Consider the following 25,909-nt stretch of genomic DNA (forward strand, 5'->3'; position numbering starts at 1 on the left):
CTTGATGTTTTAGCAGAGTAGTATATAAAATAGCTTATATTTTTACAGGAAAAACTATTAAATACGATACAATTTTACACAAGATATTTATTTATTTAGAGAATGGATATACTTAAACCTTGCTACAACACTTATAGGCAGTGTACCTAATCGTACAGTAGTGTAGTTTTTAGTAAGTCCGGTTCGTTCCACAGGGAATCTTTTAATCAAAGCTTAACGTTATATTAGTTTACTTTTATAAAAATACAAATATATATGTAAGTAATATTATTATTATAAAGGGGGGGGTTTTACCGTTTAATGACCGGTTTGTCGATTTTAAAACTTTAGTCGCAGTTAAAACCAAATGTAAAATAATAAATATAAATACAAGACTTAAATTAAAGCGTAAAGTAAATAACAATAATGAAATTGCAAATAATAAAAGTGCGATAAAATAAACTTGCGATAATTAAAAAGTACGATAATTAAAAGTGCAATTAAATACAATAACAATAAAAATGCGATAATTAGAAGTGCAATTAAATATAAAATAAAGGAAATTAAATATGAAATAAAAGAATTATGCTTATTTAAACTTCCGTAATCATGATGTTTGACGTGTTGATTTTAGTTTTATGCCCATGGGTTAATTGTCCTTTGTCCTGGATTATTTAATATGTCCGTCTGGTTTTTGTCCATAACAGTCCATCAGTCATAAATATAAAGTGCGAGTGTCCTCGTCAAATTATTCTTATACCCGAAGTTAAATATTCCAACTAATTGGGGACTTAAACTGTAACAAGATTTTAATACTTTGTTTAATAATTACACCAGGATGTCGACTGAATGTAACCCAAGGTTTTAATATTTTGTTATCAATTATACCAAGTGTCCTTGTACATAATTTCACTCCTGTTTTAATTATTCTAGTGGCTATTAATCCATTCCCGTATCCGGTTAAATGAACGATTATTCGTACATATAAATACCCCGCCCATCGTGTCCGATCGAGTGTATATGGTAATTTATAGGGACGCCCAATTGTAAATCTTTATATTAACATTAACAAACTATCATTTAGTTAAACAAATATAAAGCCCATTAATAGCTCATAGTCTAATTTCCACAAGTGTCGTTCTTTTGTCCAAACCCCAATTATGGTACAAAGCCCAATTACCCAATTTTAGTAATTAGCCCAACATCATGATTACTTCGTTTTAAATAAGCATAATAATAACTTAGCTACGAGACATTAAATTAAAAAGGTTGAACATAACTTACAATGATTAAAAATAGCGTAGCGTTACACGGACAGAATTTCGACTTACACCCTTACAACATTTGCTAACATACCCTTATTATTAGGATTTAAAATTAAAATTAAAATTAAAATATAAATTATATATATATTTTTACGTATATATTGAAAGAGAGATAGATTAAGAGTGTGAAAAATGATCAGAATTCGGTTGGCTTTATAGGGACTTTCAGAATTTGGGCCTCCGCGACTCGCGGCCCTTTTGGCCTTCAAACTCAGCGAGTCGCGGAGTTTGTAAATACAGCTCACACAAGTTTGGCCCTTTATTTACCGACGGTTTTATAAATAAATATAATATATTAAATAATTATAAGAATTATTTAAATATTATATTATATTTATGTGCATAGTTGACTTGTAATTTTTAGTCCGCTGCGTCGAGCGTTGAGAGTTGACTCTGGTCCCGGTTCCGGATTTTCGAACGTCCTTGCGTACAATTTAATATCTTGTACTTTGCGTTTTGAATCTTGTACTCTTGTAATTTCGAGACGTTTCTTATCAATAATTGGAACCTCTTTGATTGTATTTTGTACTTTTGAGCTTTTTGGTCGTTTGCGTCTTCAATTCGTCGAATCTGTCTTTTGTCTTCACCTTTTATTATTTAAACGAATATCACTTGTAAATAGAACAATTGAAACTAAAAGCTTGTCTTTCTTGAGGAATAATGCTATGAAATATATGTTCGTTTTTAGCATTATCACCATGCTATGGCCGAAGGCCAAACACCATTAATATTCGCCATCACCTTCATCACATTACCCATGACCACTACATCATCGGTTGTTTGTCTCCTGCTCCGAACCCATGAACACGCCTCACCATTTCACATTTAATTTTTCTGTTTTCATTCGAATATCATATGCCATTAACCACCATCGAACAACACCTTTGATTGATAGAACACACACCACGCTCACTAATTCTCCATGGATCACCATCCTCCAACACCGACAACCACATCCATCACTATCTTTATCCGTCACCCACAACCACCCAAAACAGCCCACCAAAAACTGCTGCTACTCTTTATTATTTCTGTTTCAATCAGACCCAAGTAACGAACCAAACAGCCCGTAAACTATTACTCCTACAGCTTGCGTTTACTGTTTCCTGTCCAAATAAACCAACAACCATGTGGCAATTATTTTGTCGCTGCTACCGCTACTTGGATCTTAAACTACCATCAAAAATCACCACCAAATCATCATTAAAATGCTGCTACCGTATGTGTTCTGGTTCCCTTCGAAAACCACACACATTCACCATTGTTATTTTTTTTCTTGATGTGCTACAGCTGCTTCGGCTTCCTGTTACAATGAACATGCCGACTTAATATTAAGTAAGGTGATGTAAAGTGGAGATTAAAAAGATGATGTTATTGTGCATACACTTTTTCCTTTATGGCCGACCACTTTTTAAACATATAACCCACTTGATTTTTTTTTTAAATGGATACATGATGGCAAAGGATGCATAAAGATGATTTGATGATGGAAATTACGTGATAATTGTAATGATTATGATGTATATTAATAAAGATAAAATGACAAGTGGTGATGAATTGATTGTGAAGAAGAAGAAAATAAAAACGGGTTATATAAATTTTTAGTTAGGAGATAAACAGAAATGAAGGGAACGGATGAGTGGTTATGGGAGTGGTCTTTGAACAAGAGGTCCTGAGTTCGAATCTAGGCAACTGCATATATTTTTATCAAAATTTAAAAATCGAAATGGGCTTTAAATTGGGCTTCTATTATTACTCTATTGAAAATTGGGTCGAATTCTGGTTGGGCTATTAGCAGGCTAGAATCAGGAAGAAAGAGATATATAGATTTAGTTAAGATATAATTTAGAAAGAAAAAAAAAAAACTGGATAGAGCACATGGTTTGGGTGTTATTGGGTTAGCGAGAAGTCTTGGGTTCGAGTCACGGCAGTGGCAGTTTCAAAATTTTTTGAAGCCTTTACTTATAAGGTAGTATTATTATTCTTATTATTATCATTATTAATAATTATTAATATTGTTATTATTTTAAGTTACTTATTATTATTACTAATACTAATAACATGATTATTATTATTATCATTAATACGAATTATATTATTATCATCATTAGTTTTATTATTATTATCATAAATAGTAGTATTATTATTAGTAGTATTATTATCATTATAGTTATTAATATAAGTATTAGTATTATTGTTATTAGAAAAATCATTATTTTATAGTTATTATTATTATTATTATCATTATTTGTTTTTTTTATCATTTTTGTTAAAATTAGTATTATCTTTATCACTATTATTATTAGTATTATTAATATATCAACTAAAGATTTTTTATATAAAAATATATTTATGACATAAGACTTAACTACATTAATATCAATATTATATATTAAATAATATTTTAAATGAGTAATTTCTATATTTTAAATTTAATGAGATAAGTATTAGCTATGTAAAATATATAGATTAAGTAAAAATTTATCTATATAACTTATAATATAACAAGTATATTATTAATAATAACATATATAAACTTGTTCGATTACTACTTTGTGTTAATATAAATACTTGATATAGGTTCGTGAATCCGAAGCCAACCCTGCATTGTTCAATATAGTCATATGTATTTTTACTACAAAATACATTTGGTGAGTTTATTTGATTCCCTTTTACTCTTTATATTTTTGGGACTGAGAATACATGCAAATGCTTTATTAACTGTTTTACAATAATTATATGCGTGAGTTTCATTTGATCCCCTTTTACTCTTTAAGTTTTTGGGCTGAGAATACATGCAAATTCTTTATTAACTGTTTTACAATATTTATATGCGTGAGTTTCATTAATCCCTTTTTAAATGCTTTTGCAATATATATTTTTGGGACTGAGAATACATGCGCTGCTTTTATAACTGTTTTACGAAATAGACACAAGTAATTGAAACTACATTATATGGTTGAATGATCGAAATCGAATATGCCCTTTTTTAGTCTGGTAATCTAAGAATTAGGGAACAGACACCCTAATTGACGCGAACTCTAAAGATAGATCTATCGGGCCCAACAAGCCCCATCCAAAGTACCGGATGCTTTAGTACTTCAAAATTTATATCATGTCCGAAGGAGGATCCCGGAATGATGGGGATATTCTTATATGCATATTGTGAATGTCGGTTACCAGGTGTTCAATCCATATGAATGATATTTTTGTCTCTATGCATGGGATGTATGTTTATGAGAAATGGAAATATGAAATCTTGTGGTCTATTAAAATTATGATATGATTATTTATGATAAACTAATGAACTCACCAACCTTTTGGTTGACACTTTAAAGCATGTTTATTCTCAGGTTTGAAAGAAGTCTTCCGCTGTGCGTTTGCTCATTTTAAAGATATTACATGGAGTCGTTCATGGCATATAGAGGTCTGTTCATCGCAATGGTATCAGATGTTATTGTATTCGTTTAGGAAGATTTTGGACGGGGTATGACATGTGGAACATCGAAACGCAAAACAAATAAATAAACAGGACTTGGTAGCTTGAATGCATTCAATGAAAATTCTTCCCAGCTTCTAACATTAACTTGTAAAATGTAGATCCTCCTCGGTGGCAGCCGGACATTTTGAATGACATGTTCTCCAACTCACTCAGCTCTGATTTAATATAAAAAAGACTAATCAACAAAGCGAACATAGCAACTTTCTAAACAGCCAGTGGGATCAAGTTATAAACTTAATAATAAAAAAAATCCAAATGTTGTTTTGGGGTGGAAAATATATAAATTACTCACAGGTTGGATAGTATTAAGTTATGCTGCTGAAATAGGATGGCCAAATCGAAGTGTTTGAGCATTTTCACTAGAATATCGAAGAATAGAAATACAAAACATACAGACAAAATCTTTATCAACAGACGTAATGTTTATGAAGAACTAGTACAGCAACAACTAAGTTATACTGCTGAAACTGACTTAGCAAATTTCATACATATCATGTACACGAAAGAAGAGCAAATAACATTCTCAATTCCGTGAGTGCTATCTACGCCACCAATTTGAATGAAATAACTCGGGATTACTAGAAAGTCGGTCAAAATTCGTCCAATACTTCGAATTACTTGAAAATTATTTTATACACGGTCATATTTGGTCAAAATTCAAACAATACTCAGTCAAATTTGGTCAAAGTCAAACTTGATCAACATATGAGTACTCCCCGACTAGTATTCTCCGAGTGGCCAAGTACATCCTAAGAAGTACTGATCGAGTACTCCTCGAGTACCAAGTTTTGCAACGTTGGTTGAAGTATAACTTGAAACGGATTATGGGTAGTGGTGAAGGCAAGATTTTTGAGGATTTTCGATCACTAGTGTCACAAAATAAAATAAATATTATTGATCTAATGAGAACGAAAGTTATATTTCGGTACTAAAATAAAAAGATCAACTAAACGCCGAACAAAAATATCCCTTACGATCTTCATACCTAAACAATTGCATCACTAATATCTTGTTTTTCAACTTGATATCTAATTAAGTAAAATCACAAACAATTTTTTTTTCGAAATAAACGGGAACGTGAAACTTAATTTATTGAACCAAATTATTATTATTATTATTATTATTATTATTATTATTATTATTATTATTATTATTATTATTATTATTATAATTATAATCGTAATATATAGTATAAAAGTTAATAAATTATAGATAATACTCACAATAATAAATAAAACATTTTTAATAATTATTATTATTTTCTTTTTATTTTATTTTTTTTTGAAAAAATGAAAACTTTATAACAATTCTTTAACGCGAAAACAGGAAAAAAATATATATTAGAAACATGGTTATAATTAAATATTAATTAATTACTTCAAATGGAACTACAAACATTATCAGCCAAGTTGAACATATTGAATGAGTCGATATCTAATTATTATTGGCAAGAAAACTCCAAAACAGTAGCTGTCTGTGTAACTTGATAAAATCCATCTTCACAAAAGCGGAGCAATGGCTTCCAAAAACTTTCAAAATTTCAAACCCACCTACCCCAACTCAATCCCAATCAAAACCATCTTCACAAAGTTCAACCCTCTTATCATAACAATTACACCAAGTTCAAAAATCATCCTTCTTTCCCACAAAAATCCACCATATTCTTAGGTAATCTATCACGTTTCACTAACCGGACAACAATCAACAATTTCCTACAAGAACACGACACAATACAAGGTCTATCATGACGGAAGGATCGGTCTTCCACATTCGTTAAATTCGACAATATAACCCACGCAACTAATGTTGTGAGATCTACGAATGGTAAAATCATTAACGGCAGAAACTTCGTTGATTATGCAAAAAATGATTTGAATATCAAAAACCTTCCAAAATATACACCCCGCCTTTATCCCCAGAATTCAACCTCCACTACCCCAACCATCAATCTTCCCAAAAATCAACAAACTTGTGATCCGTTAGATCTAACTGCACTCATCGTTGATAAATGCCCTATCACAACTCTGAAACTGATTAAATGGCTTAAAATCCGATTCATCGCCATCAAATAGGTTTCTGGGTGGGGATTATTCGGCTACATAGTCCAATGTTCAGAAAAAGCAAGTTTAAGAGAATGACAATGGGCCCTACGATGAATGAGTTTGAGTTTCTTGAGGTTATCCCGATGATCCAAAGGAAAAACAAGTTCTCTAGAATTGTAAAAGTGACGATATCGGGTATCCACATGATTGTTGCTCTCCCGATTGTACTATTGAAGTAGCGAAAAGCTTCGGAAGTGTCTTACATTTTGACAACAAATCACATAATCTCAAACGATCCGACGTCGTGTTTTCCTTGATCGAAGTTTATAACCCAGGTCCTATTAACAAATTGGTAAAAGAAAATGTTGCATACATCTCAATGTGTAATTTATGGGTTGAAGAAGTTAATTATAATGAATCATTAGAGATTGTGAATGATGACGTTATTGACCAGTATAACTCCTTACTGCAGCTTACCCTCAAAGCTTTGGAAGAACAAAACGAATTATCAGCTCAGAGAGCTTCATCGATCCTTGATATCCACCAATCTACGCCAGAATTACAATTGGAGGAAGGTGACGTTACCGTTACCGGTGGAGATTTAAAATACCAAACGCCCATAAAGGTAACCAAAACAATCGATGTCCATTTTTCAATGGAAAAAGTTACAAAGGCTATTTTCCCTCAAAAGAAAAAGTACAAGGGGCCAAGTTTATGGTAGAGGAAATCAAAAAGACTTTTCAAATCCAGGATAAGGATAAACTTGGTGACAAAGTTAACATAGGGGAACAATCACTTTCGACTGTTGACCCTCCCACACCCAAAGAATTACCTTTTACTTTTAATGAAAAAAATTATCCTACCCTAAGCAAATCTCCCCAAAAAAGCCTTTCTTTCCCATCTAAAATTCAACCAAATCTTCACCAAAAATACCTTCCTTTACTAACAATGATATCTCATTTTCTTCAAAGGTAAGCGCGTCAACTAGCTCAGGCTCGAATATCAATTATCTTTGTCTCGGTAGTAATTGTCGCAAGTCATGTGAAGAGATTCAAACCCTGTAACGACCCGACCTTTTTCGACTTATGTTTTTACTTGTTGCTTTCACGAAACTGCATATTTGTGCGTACTGTGATAGATTATATTCTGGGATCATTAATTATGTTAATTACTTTCGCTAATGCCTTGCAACGTGCTTTTAGTACTTAATTACTTAACGTGATCCTTGATTGCATTTACGACCGTTAGTGTCACTTAAGGATTAAAATGAGATACGTACTTGGTACACGTTAAACTTTCGTCATAATTGGAATATTATGACTGCGTAAACGTAAATGTTAATTATTAATGGCAATTACTTGGTTTTATGGTCCCTTAATTAAGCTTAGTGTTTACTAATGGCTTACTAGTCACCTTAATGGACTTTATCTTAGTGGACTTCCAAGGCCCATCCTACTTACTTGATGGGCTCACTTAATGGACTAGTTAATGGACTAATTTAGCCCATTAAGCATAAGACAAAACCCAATTAGTTAATTAGACAAGATTAAGCATGCTTGGTACCATATACTTACACTTTTTAGTCTTTTGTTCCATGCCACCCAACATGTACAACCACCACCATGTACCACCATCCAATAGCAAGCAAATGGTCCCCCCACCCCCCATGCTAACAGTCGTCCTAAGGGTCACCACCAACACCACCACTTCATTTTAAACATCTCATTCTCATTTCAAAAACACACACACTTATTCTCTCAAATTTCTCTCTACTTTTCTCTCATCTTTTCTTGAAGAAACTTGAAGGTTTTGATTCTTTTTCTCTTCTTTTTCTTCTCAAAACCGTAGCATCATCATCATCATTGTTATTTTTGGATTTTGGTTTTTATAACTTCAATCCTCATGTTATCTTGCAATCTTTGATCTCTTTTATGATAAAGAAGCAAGAACAATGATTAAAGCTTTGTAGCTTTTGGTTCTACATGAACTTGTAACAACTTTTAAGATCAAATTACTTTATGATCTTCTTCATGTTCAAGTATTGAAACTTTAAAGTTCATTTCATGAAGATTCAAGTTTATGACTTGATATCTTTTTATATAAAGAATCCTTACTTGAACTTGTTTATTTTTGACTTTAAATCTATCATTTATGTTTATGGATTTCGATTTGTTTAAGTGGCTTGGTCAAAGATTACTTGTTAAACTTTGATCTCATAAATCTTGTAACCAAAGTCTAACTTTGAAAGTTCAAGAACAAGAAAGTTTAAGCTTACTAGTTTACAACTTTCACACATGTAAGATTGATCTAAGATATATAACTTATGGTCATCTAACTTGTTAAAACAAGAATTCATTTATTTGTGTTCACTTTACTTTACAAAATCTAAGTTTCATAGCTTATGGTTGTGTAAAGTTGAAGGTCTAAGTGTTTTGAATTAGGGTTTCACCAATAGCATGAGATCTAGACTTTTTACATCTAGTTAAGATCTAAGCCCTCTAGCTTAAGGTCTTGATTATTTAGTTGATTCAAAGTTTATAGCTTTATAAGACTTGTATTTGTGTTGAAACTAAGAAAAGTGATGCAACTTTGGTTCATCACCTTGCTCAAACTCTCACATGAGTTGTGTCTTAATTCTTAGTCTTGATTTTTGTGTGTTGATGGTAGAACCTTGGTCAAAAGTGATGCAAACACATCAACGAGTTGTACACTTGAAGCTATAAGCATCAAGGATGAGAACCGTGATGAGCATCAAGCACCAAGAATCCCACCGGAGCACTTGCTTACTGTTTTCTGGATCTGATCAGTCACCTGGGCTACTGGAAAAGTTTATTTCCAGATATTTCGGTTCAAGTAGATGACTTTTCGTTTAAGACTCGTCTTAATCCGATATACGGTTTAGGATTTATAGCCTTCCGAAAGTCACTACGTCTTTGTAACGTTGTGCTAAAATTTCTGACCTAATCGCACTTAAACAGTCGCCACGATCAAACGAAGACGAGTTTGGTTCTGAAAATTGGTCAGTTGTTGGAGGACTCACATACGGAGCCATGGCCACTGACTACGCATCTTTTCGATTTGTATAGAGGTAGTAGCATCTGAATGAAGTCAGCCTTTGTTTCGATCTCTATTCTTGATTGAACACCCATTTGTTTTTCAGTGCCTTCTTTCCGCGTGAAAGTTCTACAATCTCATAAGTTTGATTTTTCTGTAGAGAATTCATCTCATCCTGCATTGCGAGCAACCATTTTTCTTTATCCTTATGAGTTAATGCTTCATGAAAACTCTCTGGTTCTCCATCTTCAGTAAGTAGAAGGTATTCGGATTCTGGATATCTACTCGATGGAATCCGGCTTCGTTCAGATCTACAAACTTCTAGAATATTCTGAGGAGATCCACCATCATCTTGGCCTTGTGATGGTTCTGGAACGTCTGACAGATGGGGTTGTGACTCCCTCTGCTCAGCACCGTCATTTTACTCATTATCTTCTACTTCTGGCATTTCTTCTTGCACTGAAAATTCATTTCTCATGAATGATTCCGGTGTTGCCTCTGGCACCTGAGCAGCAACATTTGTCTTCTGAGATATTGTGGGCTTTTCAATATCTTCTATTGTCTGGCTTTCATGGAACACCACGTCCCTACTTTTGATCACCTTTTTCTCCTTTGGATCCCATAATCTGTATCCAAATTCTTCATCTCCATAGCCTATGAATATGTATGGAGTGGTCCTTGCATCCAGCTTATGTCTGAGCTCCTTGGATACATGTGCGTACGTCAAACATCCAAATACTCTTAAGTGAGAGTATGATGGATCCTTTCCAGACCAAAGTTTCTCCGGAACTTCAAAATTAAGTGGTACTGATGGAGATCGGTTGATCAAGTAACATGCGACTCTGACTGCTTCTCCCCAGAATGGCTTTGGCAGCTTAGCCATACTGAGCATGCTCCGAACACGTTCCACAATTGTTCGGTTCATTCTTTCTGCTATACCATTGTGTTGAGGGGTACGTGGAACTGTCTTCTCATGTAGTATGCCATATGATCTGCAATAGGCATCGAACTGCCTGGAAGAGTATTCACCGCCGTTGTCGGATCGAAGACCCTTTAACTTCTTTCCTGTCTCACGTTCTACCATGACATGGAACTGTTTGAAGTAATCGAACACTTGGTCCTTCGTCCGCAAGAAATATACCCACACCTTTCGAGAAGTATCATCGATAAACGTCAGAAAGTATCGATTGCTGCCAATTGATTCAACCTCTAAGGGACCGCAAACATCAGAGTGTACCACACTGAGTAGCTCTGATTTTCTCGTTGAAGAGGAATTAAACGAGACTCTATGCTGCTTACCAAGCAAACAATGATTGCAAGGATCTAGCGCAGCATCCTTGTCTACATTAATAAGCTCCTTCTTTATTAGGGTAGACAACCCTTTCTCACTCATGTGACTGAGTCTCTGGTGCCATAAATTTTGTGAAGCCTCTTTTTCTGCAACATTAAGGCTGTCTGTGCAGATCTTCACATGAGTTTTGTATAGTGTGCCACAAATGTGTCCTTGAGCGACTATCATAGCGCCTCTTGACAATTTCCATGTGCCTCTACTGAAATGACTATCATAGCCCTGTTTGTCGAGAGCTACCCCAGAAAGTAAATTCAGCCGAAGATCCGGCACATGGCGGACATCCTTCAAAGTGATTGTGCTCCCGGAACTTGTCTTTATCTTGACATCACCAATTTCGACAATCTCAGCGGAACTGGAATTTCCCATCTTCACAGCTCCAAAGTCACCAGCTTTGTATGTTGTGAAGTATTCCTTATATGGAGTCACGTGGTAGGAAGCTGCAGTATCTACCACCCATTTTGTTTCTTCCCGTGAGACGTGAAGGCATGTCTTATCATGGGTTGAACAATAAGCTACATCACCAGAGATAGTCACTAATGTTTCTCCACCCTTATTCTTCGGCTGTGAACTGCTTTGACCTTATTCCTCTTTCAATCTATAGCAGTTCTTCTTCATATGTCCCTCTAATCCACAATGATGGCATTTATATGTTGATTTTCTGCCATCAGCTGACCTGCCCCTGCTCTTGCTTCTGCCTCTCCATTTATTTTTGCTACTCATTAACTGTCTCCCCCGATTCTCTGTGACAAAGGCATGAGTCTGATCTGTGCCCATATCTTTTCTCCTTGCCTCTTCACTGAAGAGGGCATCCTTGACCATTAACATGGTAAGTTTGCCATTCGGGGCTGAGTTGCTGAGTGTTACTACCAGCGTTTCCTAACTATCGGGAAGGGAACTAAGTAGCAGTAGCGCCTGAACTTCATCGCCAAACGGCATCTCTACAGACGATAACTGGTTAACCAAGCTCTGGAACTCACTGGTATGCTCGGCAACTGACGTTCCACTTTTGAGCTTCATGTTGACTAAACGCCTCATCAGTAGGGCTTTATTCCGAGCAGTCTTGGCCTGGTACATGTCCTCCAACTTTTTTCAGAGGACATATGCGTCTGTCTCTTGTGCAACATGGTGGAAGACACTATGATCAATCCATTGACGGATCTGACCAATAGTTTTTCGGTTTGATTTCTTCCACTCTTTCTCTTTGGAAGAATCAGGGTTTATACCCTTCAATTCAATAGGATCGAACAAATCCTTACAGCTGAGGAGATCTTCCATTCGAGGTTTCCACAGCGTGTAGTTTGTGGCTGTGAGCATAATCATAGCTCCGGAAGATGATGTTGACTCTTCTGTGGACATTATCACCTTACAAATGATTTTTCAACACTAACGGGGTTGAATTTTAGAAAACAGATATCACCGTTACGTCCGGAACGATTGAAAATGGTGGAATAGACACTTCGCGGCTTAAATTTCACTTATGGGGCAAAATTATAATTTTCTAAACTTTTAGGGACCAAAAATGAATTTCTGAAAATTTCAGGGACTAAATTGTAAAATTTCAGAATTGCTACAGTACTGCTACAGGAACTTGCTACAGTACTGCTACACGAACTTGCTACATTGCCGCCAGCTGCTACAGTGAATTGCTGCATGACTGCTACAATGAATTGCTACATGACTGCTACAGTGATCGTCTTCTCCGGCGAAAATTCCGGCACCGGTCGTCTTCTCCGGTGAAATTCCGACGAGTTGACCAAACTTTGACCGCGTTTTCTGGGCTCGTTATAACTCCGTTTAAGTCGCCGTTTTTTTACGTTGGACTCGGTTCGACGAGACGAATCCAATGGTACACTCAAAATTGAATTTTGAGAAAACTTCAGAAAACCCAAAACTCGACCAACGTCTCTAACCAAGCTCTTGATACCACTTGTTAGGAAGAGAGGATCGCCTGGACTTGGGAGACACAAATTTGAGAGAAAATAACTCTATTACTCACAAGAATAGATTACACTAGTATTTACAAAACTCTAAAAACTCTCAAACACACACACTATCTAGGTTGTGATTACACTTCTCTGAGTGATTTGGGATGATTTAGGTGTTATGCTCGCCTACACCCAAGGGCTGTAAACTGCAGGAAGAAGAAGTGTGGTCACACCAACCAAGTAATCTTTCTATATATCCACATCACTTCTAGTTTTCATTTTTAGACATGCTTTTAACATTGTTGTATGTTCTTTATATATCCGGTTGTATTATTTGTTGATTTTCTTTGCTTTTATGTGTTTACAGCTAAGGCCAAAGAAAAAGCTTCAACATCACAGACCATGAGTCTTTTGGTTGTTTGAGGAGAGATTATCTGGTTATTTTAGAACATATGCATCTGGTTTAGTGGTTTTTGATATTTTCTAATGAATATAAACTTGCTCAATTGTTTGATTAATTCCCCAAGCACAATTTGTCTATGTACTCTTGGTTTTGGCTGTTCAATAAAAAAAGAGTCTTTGTACTCTTGGTGAACTTTTTTATATTTTACAATTGAGAAAATTGAATCATTGGTCCCTGTGATTTACATGAGATGGGGTATTTGGTCCCTGAACTTCATTTTCGGGGTTCTTGGTCCTTGTGGTTTATATGGCCGGGGTGAATGGTCCCTATTTCTGACGGCCGTTTATTTCTTTCGTCAAATGAAAACACGTGACAAACATATGATGGGTAAAATCGTCATTTTTCATTTTTCTTTTAAGAGAAAATTGAACCATTGGTCCCTGTGATTTACATGAAATGGGGCATTTGGTGCCTGAACTTCGTGGTCCAATTTTCCCCTTCATTTATTTCAATCATTCAACCTTTTTTTCCCATTAAAATCCCTAATCCCTAATCCTAATCGAATAAAATCAAAATCAGATTTAAAACCTAAAACTAAAACTATAATCAAAATCAAAATCAAAAATTTAGTCACTTCAAATCTGAATCCTTGTCTCCTCCCCTCACCATCCACAGTTCATACTCCCACCGTCATCTTTCTTCTTAAGAGTATCAGCTCTAGTCATGGGTACCACCAGAGGAACAAAAGGGTGTTCGTGATTTTGTGATTTTAGTTTCAAGTCCTGAATTTGAAAGTAAAAATTGTGGGGCTATATCACGAGTCATGTCGATGTGTTAACGGAATCGTTAAACCCCAAATGAGAATTCAAAACCATTACTTAAAACTTGAAGAATACGTATCCAACGACGATGTTACAGTTCTTGGTGGTGATGAACATTCGGAGAATACGACCACTGCGAAGAAACAACCAATGAATTGATGAAATACCCGAAGCATCTATGCCATCTTCAGTCATCACCACGTCAACGAATTCGTTTACTCGCCGGAGAAGACGACCATGTACGTTTGCATCACGGTAACCTTTAATTGTATTTTTTTTGTTTACCTCAATAACTAATTTTTGTTTGTACGTATATATAAACACACTTGAAATGACAGTGTGAGGATGCTTTTGCTGCGTTTTGCTACTAATTAAAGCTTGATTTTTGTTTCTTCTTTTATTTTTTATTTTTGCTCTATCAGATGTAGAGGTCAACAAAATGCATTTTTTAATAAAGTAAACCTAAATTATCAATTTAATATAATAAAGTTACAAAGTACGTAAACAGCTCTATCTTTTTATATGTAGATCTATTGTGATGTCTTGTTACTAACTAATGATTAAAATTGATTCATTAAGAGTTTGTGTTTTAATTTGCGATATATGTTAAATTTAGAGTTTTAATGTGTAGATATGCTCATTTGTTTGGGATCTACTGCTCTGTGTTGACGAACAATGGTGTTGAAGAGCAAGGGTGTTTGAAGATTAAGATTAAGTTTATTAATTAGTTTTGTTTATTTTGTGATTTTGTAAAAGTAAGATGAAGAAAAATTTGAGCAGAGTTGAATATTTTGATGATGAAGAAGAAGATAAAAGATAATTGGTCATTTATATTTTGGTAATTTAATAAACAAATTGAAAATGACATAAATACCCTCATGTGCATTGCACATGATTGAATTTAACGGGTTTATTTGACGTCAGTTTGATGGAGGGACCACCCATACGCGTTTAGTAAACCATAGGGACCAAACACCTCGAAAATGAAGTTCAGGGACCAAACACCCCATTTCATGTAAACCACAGGGACCAATGATCCAATTTTCTCTTTACAATTCCGTGTCTAATAATAGTGTGTTCATTATGATCTGAAAATTGTGGGAGTTGTTTTTAGTTTGATATGTTGAAGGTATGGGTGTTCATCGGTTCGGTTTTTGATTAATTTGATTCCGTTTTTTAAATTTTTAAACTTAAACAAATTAAAGTCAAATTTAAATATCAAAATCGAATCCAAAACAAACCAAAAATCGAATTTGAATTCGCTTTGGTTTCGGTTAAAATCGAATTCTAACTTCCGAATCGATTTTTTTTTCATGAGATGAACAAACATTATATTATTAACTTTTGTATAGTATCATACTAAACTAATATTTAACATATATGCAATTTTTAATATATAATACATTTATAGAATATTATATTAATAGAATAGAATATACATATTATATCAATAAAATAAATCAAATCAATAATTAATATGAAAACTATCGATGTCTTAGTAATGGTATATACTATTCTAATAATAAAATGTTACAAAAGAATTGCATATGAATTTTAGGTATTCAACATAAATAGTCACCTATATCGACTTGAATATAAAGTCTACTTGAAACTGTTACGGTTTCAAAAATGTAAAGTGAAAGAAATTAGGAAAAATATGAAATTAGAGATTTACATAGGATTTTAAATTCGGGTAAACATAATATGACCTGAAAAATTAAGATATCTACTCAAATCATATATCGTACGTGTATATAATAATATTAATAACTTGATATATTTATTTAATATTGTAAAAATTGTATCGGATTTTATATTCATTTTCGATTAACGAAATTCAAAAATTTCAAAATTGTAAACCGAGCCGAAAAACTGATTTCAAATTCGGTGTCGGTTTCGCTCGATTCAAAAACCTTTTTTCATATTCGGTTTATTTTTTTCCGATTTGGTTTCAATTTCATATTCGGTTTAAACGGTTTTAAACTAGATATTGAACACCCCTAGTTGAAGGCCAACATAAAAGCATGCCATCTAACCCTTTAACCGCTAAAGTTATGTTTAAAATTGAAATTGTGTTGCTACGGTAAAGGATTGAGGGTTTATTTTTCATCTTAACGTGAGTTCTGAATATCGTAGTAATTAAATTATAACTCTAGGAGCTATTTACGCTTCATGTATATCTTGAGGTTGTGGATGAAGATACGAACGGGTTTAAAGTCGGGTTGCAATTCACGAGTTTAGGGGAGGTTGATGTATCGGGTTTGCCCCCATCAACTTCTTTAGACAAAATTTTCATTTCAGTTCTGAATCATATGTTTCCTGCTTCAGACTCGGTAATACACGTGCCTCCTGTTTTGGATCATGTCACCGTGGAATGTTCGGATTCAAATGGACATTTGGTTAGTTGTCCACCTCTAGGATTTAAATTAGATTCGACTAATGTTGCTTCTGTATTTTGTCCTAAGCATTCGGAAGCCAAAAAGAGGAAAAAGAAAGCTAAAAAGTCTAAGGAAAAGTTGGTCTTAAGAGGCGAAGATGAAGCAACTACTTCAGATGCTAATAAAGCGGGTACCTCAGATGCTAATGACGCGGGTACTTCGGTTGCTAATAAAATGGTTTTTTCCAAGATTGGGGATCGGGGGTTGCACCTTGTTCGAGTACACGCATTAGTAGTTCTTCGGCGAACATTATAACTTAGTGGGTATCATTTTTCTTCTCGAATTGGGAAAGCTATCCATATTGACAAAGTTAAGGGGATGACGTCAGGACTGGATAAAAGGAATGGTACCGGAGCCTCCTAGTTGTATCTCGGTTATTTTGGTTTTTGTGTATTTGGTTCGTTTAGTTTGTTTTTGATGTGTTGTGATTGTCGAGATTGTGCGTTCTTATGTTTATATGTATTTGTTTTTTTATGGTCTCGTTTTGGCTCTGATTAAGTTAGTCATTCTCGTTTTGTGGGGATTGCGCGTTCTTATGTTTGAATGAACTAGGTTATGAACGAAAATAACATGGTTGATTATCATTATGAATAATGTAAAACCAATTTATTAATCTTATAAATGGTAACTGTCTGATACATAATCTAAAAATAGTTTAAGAATGATATGAAAGAAATGGAGGTGCTGAATGGTTAAGAGAGCATATCAAACTTTGAATAGTTCAACACAGATTGATGAATGGTTCAACATCATTTGTCATTCAAATGTCACCAACAAACACGCTGAATGTTCATCGATGCAGCATTCAACTTTGAGTTATTCTATTAAAAGGCAATCAAATACACCCTTAATCGGGGATGACAACAGATTGGATATGGATCGGGTGATGCCATAATGATACCCATTAGGTTTTGTTCATCCATATCAATACCCATTTAATTTCAAGTCATCAATCCATATCAATATCCACTGGATCAAACAGGTTAATGATATTCATTGCATATTTAATAAAAGTTATAATATTTTCGAATATTCGATGAAAAAGAAAACGTAATATAGCAAAAATAAATATAACATGACATAATTAAAATCTATAAAAAAAACGTGTAATTTTTGTCTAAAATTATTCACAATTCTTTGAAGTTACCATTAAACATAGATTAAGAAGAATCAAATATGTAATTAGTATGTTTATTTTATTAGCTTTACTTGTTTATTATAGTTGGTAAACAAAATGTACGTGTAACGATAAATGCATTTGTGATAGTAAATGTGTTATCATATATCTATATTTATGTATTTATGTATTTGTATATGTATATGTATTTCGGGTGTTAATGGATATATCCATGTTCATCCATATCCATAAAGGTTTATCCATATTCGTGTCCATATTCATTTACATTCATCCATATCCGTAATGAGTCGGGTGGATTGGGTGGATATATCGAGTGACCATTTCCATCGATACCCTTAATTCAGTTAGTGTATTACGAGTATTATTTTTATTTTAATTTGATAAAATTTAATTTAATTAGTATTAGAACTAGAATTCAACTTAACGTATAAAGGATTTTAAGGACAAATGTGTGTCATTATCAAACTTGATCTCAAAGTGACACATTACCATAGCACTACATATGGAAGTGTCAAATCATCAAAAATGATATTAACAATTTACACATTTAGTAGATGATATAAATATAAATTGATTATATTAAACCTTTGGATTATGTGCATCTAAGATTTGGATTAAAAACCAATTTTCATGAAAAATATCCCTCATTATTTGACTACCAATCACTTGTAAAACCGGGCTAGGTAAATAAACTTTAACATTTTTAATTTATTTTCGTAACCAGTATTTACCAACTGCTTATAAATTCTTTTAGAAAAACAAAAACTCACACCCTCAATTACCATAAATATGTACAAAGACGTCATCCTCAAGACTTGAGCCTAACATCGTAGTTAGGACCACCATGATACCACCGGCTAAAAGCCTTGGCAACTTCCCTTATAAAGTTAGTAGTTATTATAACCCTGCGGGCTATTCACTCTTCACGCATTCGTATTATATGTTCTAAATTTGATGAAAGCAATTTTCTAACACGATTTCGGTAATTTACAAGGATTTCACAAAATAAAAGTTTGATAAACATCAAAAAGTAAAACAAATAGATAAACAGGACTTGGTAGCTTGAATGCATTCAGTGAACTTTCGTCCCAGCTTCTAACATAAACTTGTAAAGTGCAAATCCTCCTCGGTGGCAACCAGGCATTTTGGATGCCATGTACTCCAACTCACTCTGATTAATATTAAAGACTAATCAACAACATAAAACAGCAATTTTCTAAAGCATTACAGCCAGTAAAAACAAGTTATGTGATTTTAATTAATTAACCAAATCTTGTTTTGATGCAGATAATATACAATTACTCACAGGTTGGATAGTATAAAGTTTTGTTGACTCGTAGCCATCTTGTGCACTGGAATATAATTGTTGAACTTGTGTTGACTGAAGATTGCACTTAATAAAGAAAAAAGCCGCTGGTCTGACATTCAATACCCTTCTGGATATTCCAATCAATAACGGGTCACTCTGCAACAAAACATATAATAAAATATCCAAATTTCATTTCAAAACTTTGAGAATGATAATGGTAGACCATTTCTAAATTATTATATGCTTTTAGAAAGAGAATGGAGCTTTTCTTGCATGAGAAATTTGTCTACATGTGGCAATATTGACCCATTTAGAAGGAAACTAGTCAGTTGGGTCGAAAAACTACAAAAATAATACTAATACATAAAACCTCATATACTATCATTTAAGTAAACTAAGATATTATTTTTTACTGCTTAAAAAAATCGGATTCTATGAAAATCATAACTTTAATAATCACATTTGAAGCACTATTTCTCACCAGGGATGCATCAGGTACTCCTATTTCTTCAACAACTTCACGAACAATGCTGTCAAACATCTCTTGAGAAACTGAAACATTGCTCACTTCTGAGTACTGCAACCCATCTTGACACTTATGGGACATAATACCAACTTCTTCAGGCTATCAATTATAAACAAGATATGATTGGCCCAGGCATCATATATAGTATCTAAGTAACTGTTTTCCTAATCACTAGCAAGAAGCAAAAATTCAAATACACTGATTTTTCTACAAAGGGTCAATATTGTTATTATAATTACACAACTGCCATTTAATTAATTCAACAAAAAAAAGAAGTGATTTGGGTCGGACAGAAGTTAAGATATACTACATTGATTATGCACCTCAGGATGGCCACCTGGAAAAACAAGGTAACCAGGAAACTCTCCAACATTATTACTTCTTTGGAGCACGAGTATCTTATTGTCAGATGTTTCTACAATTGCACCGTTACCCAACGGACTAGATGTGTGTTGACACTGTTTGCAATCATCTGCATAAACAATGTAAGATATAGTTCTGCTTAAAACAATGACTGTAGACTATTACATTACATGTAATATAAAAACAAGATGGATGCAGACTGACCAAAATGTGATTAAATATGTGTATCGATGAAATTATTACAAGGGAAGATGTATACTTATGTCATTAGATAATGTTAAGGATGTAAATATACCACTTTGTGCAGTTAAGTCTTGACATGTAGTCTGTTTATTAAAATTAATTTAGCACATGGCCACATAGGATACAGAGTATTATCTGCACGTGGTACAAATAGTTTTTACCTTGAGATGGAACCAGAAATCTTTCCCATAAAGGATTCAAGTTTGTCCCCACAAAAGTCCTGAAGTAGTAAAATGACATACAAAGTTAGATACGCCATTGTTTTTCGAGTCTAACTATGATAATTATTCATTAGGTTATACAGAATGAGTACCTATAATCTGTTAGACCGAGGTGAAGGCATACCTGGGACTCCCCACCATTTACTCCTCCATACTAAATCAGAACAACCATTAAACAGTTAGAACACTCTATGCAACAATACAAATATGCGTTCTCAAGTTTAACCGCGCTACTTCTTAATATTATTTTTTGTCAGAAGTAATAAATTAATAAGAGTTTAGGCTTGATTGTTGTTGTGCATCTAAGTGTTTGCATTCGGCTCCAACTCGTTCTGATAAGAAAATAAAACAATCATGAATGGGCCAGTGCAGGTACCATCTTTGGGTGCGTAATTATGAAAACCATTCAAAAATCAACTTTTCCATTAGGCAAAATCATCGGTTCAACTATTAACTCGGCATGAATCACAATAACTTAAAACAGCTGAATGTGCAATAAGAAATAGACTTATAAGATAATCTACGAACCCTAAACTTCTTCCCGTTGAACAATGATGGGCTTTGTTGAACCCTTTGATTCCATATCTGGAAAAACAAGATAAAACCGAAGAACATCAGATGCATTGATACTAGCAGTAATTTAATTTATGCAATCTTATTTGGCATTAACAGAAAGACGTAGCATGGAAAAGAAACATTGCTAATCCGTAATGCTCACGATATATATGTTGAAGCAAGAACATCGAAGTTTTGCTATTCAAACAGTAAGATAATTCTCACATTATTCTGAAAAGTACTCGATTTAAAGTGGTTATGCGTCATCATTTATCAATTTAATTGATGGTATGTATGACTGTATAAATACAAAAACCATGAATGCTATCACAATCATTAATTCAGATCCCAAAATTAGGGTTAAAAGCTACAGATTTAGCACCAATCGAATTCGAAATTATGAGTCAATAAAGCAGCAAAAGCAATATGAAAACTAACCTCGGAAATGGAGTTTTCTAAGTCAAGATCCGGATGTTGAACTCTATCATACGATTCGTCCAAAATCACTGACACCTGTAACAATTAATGGATGATTTTAAGGACTGAAAATAAGAGAGTTAATTAAAGTAATTGACGTTATAAATGTGAGTGTGTGAAAGTATACCTGTGAAGGTGAGAGGCCAGATGGACATGAAAGGAGAAGCTTATACTCATTCTCCATCAAATCAAATCAAATCAAATCGAATCAAATCAAATAATAACAGTAGTAATAATACAGTAATAATATTAGTGGTTGCTCATGATTGTTGATCAACTAAAACAGATCCTGTTACATACCGTTTCTGAAAAGAGAAGGTAAATGGAAGTTTAGCAAACAATCTAGAAAATTTTACCCCTGTTTCATTATTTTTATTTTTTATTTAATTTTATTTTTTTTTTGTTTTGGAGAAAAAAGAGTGAAAATAAGGAAAATTAAAAATAACTGACCGTTCATGAGAGGAAAGAAAATGGAGGTGATGATCACACGTAATTTTTTTATTCATTTACACCTAATTACTTATTATATCTTTAATTGTAGTTATAAAAATAATAATATAAGTTCACCTCCCTAAATTAATCTAAGGGTATAATTGTGAGTTTATAAGATAAAAGTGTAAATTGATCAAAAATTGGTGTGTGAGAATCACCTCCCGAAAGAAAATAAAGGGATTGATTATTTTAGTGTTTTTTTCTTTCGACTCTTTCTTTCTAAATTGGAAGTATCCAACTCCCTTCTCTTTCATTTACGATACCATACCGTTCAAGTATGAGATTGGGTGATGGCTTATAAGTCAAGGTGTCCCCTCATCCCTTAAGACCTTATTTAGTGGTGACGGGCGTGATGGGGTGTGATGGGTGTTTTTGTGGGGTATAGTGGTGATTTGTCAAAGGTGATAGCGTGATGGAGTTTGTAGTGGTATGGTGTGATGGTTGTGTGATGAGGTAATTGATCCCACATTTTTATTTTATTTTTCATTTTTTTGTTAAGTTATTATATTATTTAGTTTTATTTTATTAATTAATTAAATTCAAATTATTTTATTAAATCATAATAACAGATTTTTATAGTTTATATTATTTATGTTTATATATTTTTGACTTTAGAATGTATTTTTAATTTTAATATTTTAAGATTTATTTGTAAACATTTATGAAGGCTAGGGACTTAACATTAAAATTTCTATATATCAATCTATATCATCGTCCTCCTTTATCTTCCTGATCCCCAATTTTCATTTTTTTCATCTTCATTAAAAAATTGCAGATCTCAAATTCATTTAGATTTTATCTTCTTCTTTTCAATTGATTGTGAGGTGTCTCATTATTATTGGATGTCCGTTTCAAACACGCCAAGCTCTTCCCCGTGAAGCTCACATCGCGCCGGACGATTTTGGGTTCCATTGCGCTACATTACGGCCCCATCAAAGCGTGATGGTGGTGAAATCGGGGTGATAACGCTGCACTAATTAAGGTCTAAGTTAGCTTTTGGGAGTGAGCTATGCACTTAGACTTATGGCTAGTACGAACTCACCTCCAGTTCGTCCTCGGGTGGAATTGTAAGATCTTGAGTTTTGTGCATCAGAAAATGTTCCTGAAAGTGTCAGTAAATGTGTGCATCAGAAAGCGCCACTAAAAGTCTTTCTAACACTTATGCATTTTCAGAATTTACATCAGAATCAGACTCAGACAATTTCAGTCCCTGAAAGAAGTTGTTGTTTTCAGTTTCAGTTATAGTGTACGCCATCCAGAATTTGGGACGCCGTCCACTAACAAAAGGTGGGACGCCGTCCAGCCATTTTGGATGCCGTCCAAATGGTCTGACGGGCCAGGTGTTGTAATTTGTCTAAATTAAAAGGGGTACTTCGGTCTTTTCACTTGTGGACGGGTTTTATACCCCAAAACTGATCTAGAACTCATTCTTATCCTCTTTTCCACCAACCAAACTCTAGAGAGAGAGAGAGAGAGAGAGAGAGAGGAGTTTCTAGAGAGAGGAAGCTTGAGTTAGTGATGAAGATGGTGATTTTTGCCCAAATAGGAAGCGAGTTTTGGTTCTCCTTGATGTTTCTTGTTACTAGCTCGGTTTTGGAGTTGAGGTAAACCCTAGATTCGATTTAATTACTTTGATTTTGATTTGGGGTTAGTATAACACCCCGCCAAATTTCCATCTGACGGCGCGTTAATCCAGGTCCCACAGTCAGTTATGCCCTCTATATGAGACGTTTAAAGCAATCGCATTTAATTTTATTAAAAGTTGACTTTCAAAAACATACATAAGTCAATAATCCCAAAATAGAAACACTGTTGTGATCGTAACCACAAGCCAACAGTATTTAAACAGTATTAAAAGTTTTAAATGCGAAAGTAAATAATGTTCATTAAATCAAATGCTGACTCCACGGCCAGACATGCAGCAAACACAGCGGAAGCCTACCTCTTAAGGACCTGAGAATAAAAACACGCAAAAACAGGTCAACAATAATGTTGGTGAATCTACAGGTTTAGAGTAATGTAGCAGTATCTGAAATACAGTTATCAGAAAAATAGTTTAGTTTCCTTGACCACAAGATTTTAACGTTTGCATAATCTGAGCACCTGAATACTAGCAATGACCCGAGTATAGAAGCCACTATACCCGCCCTTACCTCGTAAAATGTTATACACTTGTTCGAGTGTATCTAATGTTCAAAATAAATGCACCACAGTTTTTATAGCGGGTGAGGTTGTCAACCTAACGGATCCGTCCATCTAAATCGTGCTTACACCGATGATATTAAAAGTATTCAAGCTAGAGGCTTTGTGAACAAACTCAGTACACATATATAGTACTCGTGTCAATACAAAAACATTTAATAATGTAAGTATAACAGCGTGTATTCTCATCCCTGAAAACATGTAAAAAGCGGGACTGTAGACTCACCTTAGAATAAGCTTGGATAACAGATAAAAACTCGTACGGTTTACAGCTGAATAATGCAACCTAAGTATACGTATTTAGGTTGGTCAATATATGTATCTTAAATAAGGGTGGTTTCTTAGTATACGTTGTCTTATTGCTCAACTCGACGCGTTTTAAAGTAAAAGTCAACTATATCATGCAAGTCAAACAAAGTCAACCAAAGTCAAACCGAAAGTCAAACTTGGTCAATGTGGTCAAATAAAGTCAACATTAGTAGGTTCATGCCAAATTTTGGTCAACATGCCAAACCTAAGTCAAACAATACGTTTCAGGTCATGAATAATCATTTTCACAATTTCAGTTTATCGTTGTGCACAAAGTTCATGAACACGTAGCATACTTAGCACATTATATCATAGCACAAAATTCAAGTAAACATGGAAAAATCCAGATCATAAATATACTTAAAATCAATTCCAAAAAGTCCAACCAGGGGCTCATACGGTAATTCAAAGTCAGGAATCAGAAGGGGTACATTTGGGGTTTGCTCAGTCAGTTTCTGACCGCGCACTGATTTCGTTTCGGCTATAACCGGAGTTAGGAACATGAAATTGATACAAGAACAGTGGCCATAGTTCAAAGACAAGTCATAGTAACACATATAAAAAATCTAGAAACTTTTGTTTATCCAATTTGTACAGTTTATTCGTGCAAGTTGAATATTCAGTTTTCAGCTCAAATCAGAATTTACATAAAGTATGGCTCTATTGTGCCCAATGCATAAGGTTTCAGAGATTGACATAAACTAACAATAAGTCACATATCATGTTAAGTTTTATTTTCCAGAAGCATACATGCTTATGCAATAAACACAATCCACAGAGTACAAAACAGTGAGCAAGTTACAGATTCGATTCCCATTTAGTTAGTCACATTCGCACGCGATTGTCCGAAGATATAGATATAATTATGTAGTGACCCGAACTTTTTCATGTTTATATATATTAAATGAAATTGATATTTACATGCTTAAGTGTTTCCAACATGTTAAGCAATCAAACTTATTAAGACTTGATTAATTGGAATAGGTTTCATATAGACAAATGACCACCCAAGTTGACCGGTGATTCACGAACGTTAAAACTTGTAAAAACTATACGATGACATATATATGGTTATATATATAGTTAACATGATTTTATTATAAGTATGTATCTCATTAGGTATTTTAACAATGAGTTATATACATAAAAAATGAGACTATTAAATTAAGAAACTCGAAAACGATATATATAACATCTTACTAGGTACATATGAATCATATTAAGATATTGATAC

At 33.9% G+C, this 25,909-nt stretch overlaps 1 protein-coding gene across 1 annotated transcript; it reads right to left on the minus strand.

Moving 5' to 3' along the window:
- Positions 1 to 18,764: 18,764 nt before the first annotated feature.
- LOC139852937 (nudix hydrolase 9) lies at positions 18,765 to 21,980 on the minus strand. The gene is made up of 9 exons (XM_071842282.1): positions 21,800 to 21,980; positions 21,634 to 21,708; positions 21,169 to 21,225; positions 20,733 to 20,794; positions 20,581 to 20,639; positions 20,137 to 20,285; positions 19,769 to 19,912; positions 19,285 to 19,443; positions 18,765 to 19,149 (listed from the first exon to the last, which is right to left on the minus strand). Exons 1-9 carry the CDS (start codon positions 21,854 to 21,856, stop codon positions 19,051 to 19,053), a joined length of 861 nt encoding a protein of 286 aa, XP_071698383.1. The 5' UTR covers positions 21,857 to 21,980; the 3' UTR covers positions 18,765 to 19,050.
- Between the last annotated feature and the right edge of the window lie 3,929 nt (positions 21,981 to 25,909).

This window comes from Rutidosis leptorrhynchoides, chromosome 6 (genome assembly GCF_046630445.1).
Source record: "Rutidosis leptorrhynchoides isolate AG116_Rl617_1_P2 chromosome 6, CSIRO_AGI_Rlap_v1, whole genome shotgun sequence".
Classification (NCBI taxonomy): Eukaryota; Viridiplantae; Streptophyta; class Magnoliopsida; order Asterales; family Asteraceae; genus Rutidosis; species Rutidosis leptorrhynchoides.

What these genes read in the sequence shown, in the direction of transcription:
- LOC139852937 (XM_071842282.1), bottom strand. Translation starts at nt 21,856, where the DNA reads ATGGAGAATGAGTATAAGCTTCTCCTTTCATGTCCATCTGGCCTCTCA. An exon ending in TTCCAGGTGGCCATCCTGAG is followed by an intron (nt 19,913 to 20,136) that starts GTGCATAATCAA and finishes TATAATTGATAG; the next exon opens with CCTGAAGAAGTTGGTATTAT. An exon ending in AACTTTATACTATCCAACCT is followed by an intron (nt 19,150 to 19,284) that starts GTGAGTAATTGT and finishes AATATTAATCAG; the next exon opens with AGTGAGTTGGAGTACATGGC.